Source organism: Lupinus angustifolius, chromosome LG19 (assembly GCF_001865875.1).
Source record: "Lupinus angustifolius cultivar Tanjil chromosome LG19, LupAngTanjil_v1.0, whole genome shotgun sequence".
Taxonomy (NCBI): Eukaryota; Viridiplantae; Streptophyta; class Magnoliopsida; order Fabales; family Fabaceae; genus Lupinus; species Lupinus angustifolius.
This window is the reverse complement of record NC_032027.1, coordinates 16,117,960-16,129,361: the sequence shown is the minus strand read 5'-3', so window position 1 is coordinate 16,129,361 and position 11,402 is coordinate 16,117,960. Positions and strand designations below refer to the sequence as shown.

Here is an 11,402-nt window from a genome sequence, read left to right as displayed (position 1 = left end):
TTGATATCGTCTTTCTAATATTGTAACAGGTTTTGGTTTAAGTACATGATATTTATTTGGTTGAGCAACAAAAGGTGAAAAAATTCCCATAAAAAAACAAAACTATTGTTTCCAAACTCGATTATATATAACTGTTTGCCTTTGTCCTGGGCGTTTCTTAAGAGAGTGTCCCCCACATGAGCCTCTAAAATTGCTTCATAGTGCTATCAATATTAAATCTTTTCAGATTTTGGACCTAGAGGGACATTGCTCGAATTGACCTATTTGTCGTTATTAATAACTCAAGAAAAAAAAAATAACTCAAGAAATGGATACAATTAGCTATGTTTTCCCAAAAAAGAAAAATTAATGTCACCGTTTAATAGGTATATTTCACCCTAATTGCAAGAGTATATATTTTCCTAATTCTTAATACGTAAATCGTAAAAAGTCGGACCAACAACATGATTAAAAATTGTGGTACCTATTAAAAAATTGTTGTGTAGTTTAAAAACCTACCGATTAATTAACGGTACTTTTTAATATACAGTACTATAAATTATTATCGCGTAGGTTTCTTCTTTAATACGAATTTTGCTTATAAAAAGTTAATTATATAGTAAAATTTACGGATTTAATTCTTAAAGGTTTGAGTACAAACTTTGTTCATATTGTTAAAATCATGTTAAAATTTTGGTGCTGCTGTTGTTGCCTTGCGACACATAGTTTTTTTTGATGTTGTTTTATGGTTGTTGGATACTTTTTTCTTGCTGTTTTGCTTTTGTTGAACATTATCCTTAGTTTGGAAAGTGGTGTATTCATGGGCCGGGGAGATCGCATGTCAGGACTGGGGTGTTACCGGTGATACGCTCGATATATTCATGGGCCTGAGAGGTCGCATGACATAACTGAGGTGTTACAATAAAAAGGCTAGCTTAATGGTAGCGGCTCATGTGAATAATGACTATTTATCCCTGAGGTCATGAGTTCGAGTCGCGGGAGGCTCCCCTTTGTGGGGAATAAAATACTGCAGGTGTATTTAAGCTTGTGGTGACAAGCTCAGTATATGTATGGGGTTGGGAGGTCGCATGACATAACTGAGGTGTTACATCTTCTATTTCCTTTCATTCCCCTCTAAAATCCAACTTTCAAAATAACTCTGAAGGGAGTCATAAGGTTGTCTGATGGTGAAGAGAGTGGTCGTAAGGAATGGAGTGCATGAGGTTGTGGGTTCGAGTCTCACCATCAACAAAAAATGGGAGTTATAAGGTGGTTAGATGGTAGGGGTGTAGGAGGTTGAGGGTGGAGTCTCACCCACAAGGCCACAACAAAATACTAACATACTAACAACTATTATACTGTTGATGTATATATATTAAATCTATATTATAATCATTCTTAGTATATGTAATTAATTATTATGCTTGATATTCAAAATTTATTTTACTTTTATTGAAAGGTAAAATAAATTTTATTACAACTAGGGAAACTTAGAACATAATAATACAAAAACCACTTTTTTAATTCTGCTGTGTAATGTTGTGCTAGATCCCAAAATGACGAAGATGTCATGAATTCGATTCTTGGAAGCAACACTTATTTTGAAATGAGCTACCACATACGTCAAAATAGATTATTTTTTAGGAGAAAAAAGATGAGAATATACCATAAAAGTACCTCTAGTACTTTCTGAAATAATTTTTTATTTTTACCTTTCAAAATATTATAATCCTCTTGCTCACTAAATAATAAATGTACATATGCTCCTACTACTATATATGTACACATGGTCAGAGATTAATTTTGCCCCTCTCCTTCTTAACCCTAAGCACTTCAAGTATCAAGTTAGAATGAGTGCATCAGAAAACCCTAGCCCTAATAATACTAACCATTCTTCTTCATCATCAACAACAACATTGATGCTATTTGGTTTTCCACTAACCCCAGCTAGAAACAAAAGATTCAAATGCAATTACTGTTGCCGTGAATTTTCAAATTCTCAAGCATTGGGTGGTCACCAAAATGCACACAAGAGAGAACGCCAAAAGGCCAAACAACAAGAGTTCCAAAACCTTCTTCACTATCATCAAAGGTTTATAGTACCTTCCCCTAACCATAATATCATGGTTGAACATGGAACACCATCATCAGGAGTACCTGTTTTTGTTCATGATTCTCGTGCTTCTATGGAAGATCATGAAGCATGGTTCTCAAATGCACTTCATAGAAGAGACCCACGTCCTTTGTTGTCTATGATCCCTGATGAGGAGGATGAGAGGCTTCATCATCTTCATGTTTTAGCCAGATCTAAAGGTGTTGTTGATCTTAATTTGGTTCCAGCTAGCATACCCTACAATTCAAAGGACAAAGACTTTGAAAGAAGGACTTGAATTTGGACCAAAAACCACATGTCCTTTCAATCGTACATGCTTATCCTATGCTGTAGATGGCTATGAGGGGCACAATATCAGAAAGAAATCGTACTTACACAACTCTTTAGTGTAAAAGTTAATCTTTCTTTTGCTTTTTGTTTTTGATAAAGCTTATCCATAACTATGTACAAATCTATTATGAGTGTACTTAAATTGTTGTCTAACATGTGTAAGATTGTGAAAGCTGTTATAAAAATTAAAACAATCTTTACAGTTACTTATAATTGGTAGAGAATTTAATATCTCTGCATGTATAAATGTTGCCCTGAACATATGATAGATTCATTAGTAGTATAACATTGGTGGTTTCCTGGTAAAAAATATATTATATGAGCAATGTGTGTTGGTCTAAGACTCTAAGTAAAAGGGGATTGTGTCACTTAAACATGAGGTTCTAAGTTTGACTAGGATTTATGCATATCTATAAAATATAACCGGAAAGAATGTCATGTTTCTGGTATAATCAGGGGTATCATTTCGTCTTATTGGTAAGGAATTAATCATTTTAATGTGCATGATTATCTTTCTAAGTTAGTATTACTCCTCAGAATCAAACTCTTAATCTTTTGGTCTATCTGAAGATTCAATGAGTTTTGTTTTAAACAACAAACGAGAATTGTATTAGAAAAGTATAAGGAGTTCTACCCAATACAAAAACTATGAATTATTAGTACTACAAAAATCACTGGGATAATGAACCAAGGACCAATACACCATTGGTTAAAAGGATAAATCTACTATCACAACTAGTCCAATGTTTTATTGGTTCTTATCAAACTGTAATTGGGAGATTAAGCTATCAAAAATACTCTAAAAAACTAAATAGAAAATTAAGTAGATATAATCAACAATATATAGGTTTATTGATTTTATGATGAAGAACCCCTCAAAAGTGTTGGTGTTGAAGGAAACTACATATATTATATATTATAAGGATGTGTTTTGAATTTGGGAAAGCCTTTTCAATGGAGTAGATAGAGTATTTTATTGTCAATTTATGTTTAATGAGACAATTTAATAGATCTTACTTTCCTACCAGTAATTAACCCTTGAACATGAGTTCAAAAAACTCAAATTTTATGACCCCAAACAATTGAACCATTCTATTTTATCAATAAGTAGTTGATCCAATGTTATAAAATAGTGTTAAATTTCCACGTATTGTACAAGTGTTTAATTTTCTTGGCAGAACAAAGGCATCCCAAAATGATTAGTTTATTGCTGAGACCATATGTATACTTTGATTAATAAAAAATTATTCCATTTTCAATACATAAGTTGATTGGCTTGATATCATATTGTGAGAGAAAAACTCCAACAACCTTTTATACAAAAGGTACTTGTTCCCGAAACAGACATATATAGGTATAGGTAGAGGATAAATTGAAATTATCTGTTGGAAGATTTGGTGCTGTATTATGTATTAATCTTATCAAAAAATGATAATTAGTTAAAAAAAATCATACAAATAAAAATAATTTTTTTTATTACTTGTTGTAATGTAATTAACTTGAAACATAGAAACATACTTTTTTGGGGACATGAGATCCAAACTTTAATAGAGAATATCTATGGGCACAAACAACTCTATCTAATGAATGTTGCAAAAATGACCCCATAACTTTAGGAGAAGGATGCATCCTCAAAAAGACTATGTATGGGTGTTGACCTCTGCTAATGCCGAAAGATCAAGGAAATATTTTTAATTTCCTGAAAATATTTTTCTATCCGAGAATTGAGAGACTAATATTCTAAAGTATGGCCAGACATAAAAGTAAGAATCTCACAACAATTATATTTATTTACAAATGATTCAAAGATAAACCTAAAACTTAAATACTTAAGTACAAATCTCAATTTAGACCACCACATATTAATGTTGTGACAATTATGGTACTTAGATTAAATTTATCTTATAATTGATTTTATGTAATTCGTATGAGAAAGTGTACTGTAGTACAACTAGATTTCCACGTTGACATACAATAAGTACTCAAATAACTTGGTGCAATTTAATTTGAATTAAAATTTGGTGTCCCTACTTGTCTTCGAATTATGATTTTTAAAATTGAGCTTTGATTAACTCTTGATTTTGCTAATTTTATTTAAACTAAAAATGAGGTCATAAGAATATAATAGCTAATTAAGAATTATTTTAATAGAATAAATAATGAATGTAGTTTATGTAATTAATGTTAATCAAAATAACTTTTAGTTAGGTAATAAGGATCAACATAACTCGTTCCGACTTAAAATACCTTTGTCCCTAAGAAATTATTTGAGGTTATATCCATCTTAACTCATCCACTGTACCCTAATTGTTATGGGCTCATTTTCTTCAACTAGAATAGCAATATATCTTTGGATTCTTGCTTTACTGCTCTTTCTCCTTTTGTTGATGTTCCATCATCGCCAAGAGCTATTAGGTGGTGGGTAGAGATTGACTAGCAGCGATATTGTGTGTTTTGCTAGCCTAGTTTGAATGCTATATGCGAGACTAGGGGTTGAATGATGGAGCATAACAATGAGGGGAGAAGTTAGTTTCCCCTCCATCAAGATAACAATGGGGATGAACTTGATTTCTAGTGATCATCATGGAATAGATAAGTCACAGATACACCAATATTCTTTCGTGTATATGTTGGATTATCGTATGTCGGTTGCCTTGTTGGATTCAGACTGTAGCCAACCTTGGAGGATTGTGTGGACTTGGACTCTAGGATGAATGAACAATTGACGACCATAAACCGCCTTGTGTGGGTACCTCAAAAGGCATTATGATGCACAAATCAACATTTATAGAAGTACACTTAGCTTGTAGAGAAGTGCAAAAAAATAATATTATTATCATTCCCTTATGAATAACTTCGTCCATTTATATTGAGGTGTAGTGGTTTACACTCCAATGGGAAGTGTCATCATTGTAGACAACATACTCTTGTCCTTTAAATAGTATTAGATTGAAATGCTAAGAATTTGAAATACCTTTGTTGTGTGAACAATGTGAACCTGTCGATTGTCATATGGTATGTCCTTGACTTAGGCGTGTAGGAAGCTTCTTCGACATAACAGGTGCTGACTTTTTATGTCATGTCATTTTTGCCCTTTCCCTTATCTAAGCCATCGGCTGGACATGTTTGACAGTTATAAATGCATGATCTTGTCCACTCGAACATGGTCGACAATGTGGATACACGACTAGTCGTTAGTCGTGTTTGGGACACTGATTGTTATTCTAAATACCAATTTTATGGTAATCCACAAATTTGTGCTAGCTATTTAGCTGACAAATTGGTATTGAAATTATCAAACAATATTACAAACAAGTATTGAGTAAGGGGTTTATCGTATCTGGAGGGACTTACTAAATATAGCTTTTCAACACTCAAATCACTATCCTAAGTTATTTTCAAAAGGGTTTTTGGTGATATTGTTTGGAAAACGTAAAATTACTATAAATTTAAGATGATGAAATTTCAATGTGGAATTTATCTCCTATTCATTTTCTATAACCTCGGAACTAATCAAACAAATAAAGGCCTCCCAAAAGGTAACGGAGGTGTGCAAAGGTTTCCTCGGGCCAGACGGAGATTGGCCCTTTAAGAATGACTCTTATAGAATAATGGGCCTCAATATCACTAGCTAATAGCTAATGTCTTAGTCATTTTAGCAACTTATACAATAAAGCTCTATGTTTGGTAAATTTACATACAAGATTAAGAATTATGACCCTTATAACATACATTTATGTCTAGTAGTCTATGCTTATGAATTTGAGTTAAGCACAACACCTCAGTTGCATTAGCCGTCAATGTCTTGGTATATATTAATACCTTATTAAAATTGTTTTATGTCTAGCAACTAAATTAGTAAGATTAAGATATATGAATCGTTAAACATACATCTATGTCTAATAGTTTATGCTAAAAGTTTGAGAGTTATTCAATACTTATATGAATCTACGTCGAGCAAATAGCAACCATATGAACACAAACACACACGTGACAATTAAGTATAAAACTACGTCTAACATTACACAAAAAGGATGAATTACATGCTTCAGGCTATTAAACCAGAATTTATTCATTAATTCATTTCCAAAATCATACTTAGCAAATCGTCTTACTTAAAATTACACATAATTCAATTCCAAAAGTTATATCAAATGAGTATTACAATCAATCCCAACAAAAGAGTAACTTAGCTAAGCATTTTCATACTAAGCTAAGACTTAGAATGACGCAGAAAATTAAAAATCATGGAGAAGTGTTACCTCCTCTATAAGCATACATCAACTATATCAATCACTTCTCTCACCTTTACATCTCATTTCCAACATATACTAGCCTACACACTAAAGGAATTATAAAACATCTTAAAATTGACCGAAAATAGTTGGAAACTCAAAATTAGATCCTTTTAACATTATGAGTTTTTGTACCTGCATTAGGCGTAGGGGTTAAGCGCTGAGTGCAGCCTCTTCGATTGGCTTGATGCTTCACCTAGGCAAGCTGCACTTGGCGCGTCTTCCATGCTCAACACATCTTGCCCTGAGCACCATTATTATGTTGGGCACATATCAGTTGATTTATGGTCTTGCTTGTATTTTCTCATTTGTCACCAATCCTTGCTTGTTTTACTCTCTTAATATTCTAAAATATTATGGAAACTAAATTCAAAGGATTATTGTAATAAATCATCAAATTTCCAAATGAAGTCATAAATTTAGTATTTAGAATTAAAAGTTGTTAAATTAGCCTTGTGAATTAAGGTAATTTTCACACCTAACAATAGGGGTGTGCAGGACCCGACTCTACCCATTCACCCAGTATGGTCCGATCATGATCAGATCCGAATAAAGTCGGGTCTCAACGGGTCTAGGATCAGGTTAAGGTTCAAAAATTAGATCTAGTCAATATTTAGGGCCAGATAGATGTCAAGCATGACCCGACCCATCTGGTAACTGACAAATAGGTGTAAAAACTATTACTTTGGTATCGCAAACAAGTATAGAAAAAAAAGTAAATTATCGCCTGGTTATGGAATTGTTATAAAACTATAGTCTTTCAACTATAAACTGTTTCTCAGCTCAATAATTCCGAGTTGTTTGTTGTGTGATACAAACACTTCGATTGTACTTTATAATATGATAAATGTAGTTGGGGTTAAACTTCATATTCACTCTCAGTTTTCACTTTGATTCTTTTTTTCATATCCATTAGAACAACTAGTCCATCAAATACCTCAAAATAACTAATTGCTAATGTCTTAGTCAATTAGTCATTTATGTAAGAAAACCCTATGTCTAGTGATTTTGATGCACAAAATTAAAATTAATGACGTACAATATCATGCCCCCATGTATAGTGATGCAAGTATGCAAGTTGAGTAAAAATACAACACATCAAGTGTGCTAACCGCAAATGTCTTGGTCTATGGTAGCACTTTATCATAGGCAAGTCTATGTCTAATAAATATAATGATAAAATTGAAATATATGAACCTTCAAACATATTTTTATGTCTAATAATATATGTTATTCAGTTCGAGAGTTATAAAATCACAATATTAGTTCTATGTCTAGGTACTAAATAGTGACATGCATACAATGACAATTAAAACAAGTCTATATCTAGTAAAGGCAATATTTGTTGAGTAATGCAAGTTCAAAATTCATGCAAAAATAACTTGAGCAATTATTCTAAGTTCATGTAAAAGTTGATCAATACTAAAGCAAACATTAAGTAAAGACAAAACTCAAAATAAAAATGAACTTCTTAGAATATATTTGAATCAAAGATGGTTACATCAAGTTTGTGTTACATTTAACTCCAACTAAAAGGTTCTTAGCTACTCATATCCGCACAATGTAATAATGATATGGATAATACACACATGGGATGATAGAACTACGCACAATTGAGTAACAATTATCAGGGCTCACATTTAGTTTCAATGAACTAAGTGAGCTAAACTCTCTAAAGAAAAGATAAAAATGAAAGTACAATTTGAAGTAGGAAAGTAGTGTACAAATGAAATGGTTTAAGACTCCTTAAACAGTGATATGATGTTGGCTTCTACACTTTGTGTTGCGTGTGGGATCTAGATGTCTTGGCACGACGTTTGGATGCACTAGTTTGTGCTAAGCTTGGCCTTTGGCTAAACCAGGTTGCGTTGAGCGTGACACACCACCCATTGTGCTAAGCGTGGAAGTGACATTGAGTGTATTCTAAACAATATCTAATTGATTAATTCCTCGAATTTGGGCGCTCATTGCATGATGTGCACTGAGTGTGGCTCTTCTTGCGCTGAGTGTGGAAGTGGGACAGAGCGCAACTATCAGATGCTGTCAAATTCATTAGACGTGGATCTAGCACTGAGTGTGGCCAAACTGATTTCAGCAACTTGCATTTTCATGCTCTTTTATCCATCATAAGCCTACAAAACCACTTAGGAGCAAATTTTAGCCCGAAATTCAACATTTTAATCATGTAAGAGTATTTTTCTAATGATTTAGTTTATTAAGTTGTAAAGTGCAATAAAAATTAAGTGTTCTTTATAGATCAATTTATTAATTAACACCGTCTCATGTTTACTCACTCATCATGTTTGTGTATGTCTCTATTCAATTGTTTACAAAGTAATGACACTTCTTTGGTCGAAAGAATCATTAATTCTCTAATTTTTTATAATATATACATGATTAACAATATATATACATATATCGTTTTATATGTCAAATTACATATCCATAATAATAAGTAACACTGAGAAGACTTTACCTAAAAAGATATGCATTATATTTAATCAGATCTATGGTCATGTCCGGGTTCAAAGGCTGACCCGATTATCATTCAGGGTTACGTTACCTTTAAGTCTAAGGTCGATTTCGGGTTCAAAAAATAACCCGATCAACATTTAGGGTCGGGTTCAAATTTAAAAATGACTCGATCAGTATTTAGTGTCAGATGTCCAACCCGACCCATGCTCACCTCTACCTAACAACTCTCCTCATCTTATAACTTTGTTTGTCCCCAAACAAAAGTAAAAGCTAATGTTGAAACCATGCAATTTATTTCAGAAAATTTAGAGTTATCGCAAAAGGTAGCTCTATCAAAGTGATATCACTTTAAACTTGTATTAGTCAATTTGCTAACCTGCGTCTGTTAATGTTAATAGAATGATTGACGTGACACATTATCTACACATTTGGCATTTCCATGTTGGAAAAATTAATAAAGTAAGCGAAACGCCATTTCCTACTAGTTTTAAAAAAAAACATTAATACACAAAACAACAATGTTTTATGTCATCTTATTCCCTTCTCAGCATCTCCAAAAATACTCATTTTAGTCTCTTCATCCTTAAATCTTCACTACAAATAAGGATTTAAGGGTAAAGAAATTTGGTTTATGGTTAAAAATTTCATTTACAAGTTTCAAATATGAGCTAATATGGTTGCGAAAAATTTGAGAGGATAAAATGAGTGTTTTATTTTGAAATGGTAAGAAAGGAAGAGGATTTGTATCTTAATTATTTAAAAATAGTACAAAATAACAGTTGAAAAGACACCATATATGACCGGATATACAAATAACATGCCACACCACTCATTCTATTAACGTTAACAAAAATAAGTTAATGATGGAACTAATGTGAGTTGCATTTTAAAGTTGGGGAATAAAATTGTAATTTAAATTTATTCGAGTATCTCCAACCCAAAACTTGATCATTGTTATTAAATGTGTCCTACAACTTCTTTTATAATTGTTCATATTTCCTAATAAATTAAACAACTATCTTTATTTTTAATCCAAGTAACTCATTACTCGTCCTTAAATGCATAACATTCTCACTTTATTTATATAACAATTATTACATCTCCCTTTGGTCTCTCTTTTCCCATTCACTCTATTATTTTTAATCATTATTTTATTCAATAAAACTATCGGGAATATGTTCTAATTAGAAAATAATTATTTATTTATAGACCAAATATGGACTTTTTCAAAAACAAAATTTTGTTATAGATGATTCAAATTTTTTGGAGACATACTACTGCAAATATTTGTAGGGACTAATGCTTATAGAAAACATGAAAGATTGAAATGAATATTTACTCTTTATTTTATATCAAATTAATTCTTCATGTAGAAAATACTTATGTTCCAAAAACAAAATATAACCACCAAACATAAAAAATCTCTTATTCAAATCAATTCTTAAGTGATACCAATTTTAAATAAATTAGTTTAGGTTTAAAACTAATTTTATAAGATATTTGAAAATCGGTTCAAATTTTTAGATGGATTATGACTCAACTTTTAATTTAAACCTTAACCAATTCTAAAATCAGTGTAAAACTTGAATCATTTCTAAATTGAATTTTATCCGGATTCTAATTCATTTTATTAACTAAACCATTTGGTTAAAAGAAAATCCAAATGATTTTCAACTAGAGATCAATTTGATATCTATATCTATATCTATACTATTTATAAAAGGAAAACCCAAAATAGCCCCCACCATGGTGTAATTTATGGTTCTCCCTATTTTGCTCTCACTATTTTCTAATTTTTACAAAAAAAATCATATATAACCTAATGTTCCTCTCCACCTATTTCTTATTTGGTAAATTATTATTTGGTAAATTATTTCTTATTCTTTCATTATGAATATGAGTTTTTAATGTAAAACATGAATGTTCAATTTAAAAAATTGAACATTACACCAATCAAATAAGTTCAACTGTAAATTATAAATATTTAGCACAAAATATTATATTTAACATTTAAAAATAATAGGAAAGCGGGTTGATAGACACGATAGTGACTGTCAACACGCTAGTGAAAATAGTTATAAAACCAAAGTAAAAAACGAGAAAAAAAGTATGAACTATGGAATTTATACATTATTTAATATTAGTATTTATGTATTATTAACTCTTCAAAAAATAATAAAAATAAATGATAAATAATATATTAAATATAT

The 11,402-nt window shown here is 31.4% G+C and overlaps 1 protein-coding gene across 1 annotated transcript; it reads left to right on the top strand.

Moving 5' to 3' along the window:
* Positions 1,698-2,539, top strand: LOC109334113 (protein LATE FLOWERING-like). Its single transcript, XM_019569683.1, has one exon. The coding sequence runs from the start codon at positions 1,740-1,742 to the stop codon at positions 2,367-2,369; it is 630 nt and encodes a 209-aa protein (XP_019425228.1). The 5' UTR covers positions 1,698-1,739; the 3' UTR covers positions 2,370-2,539.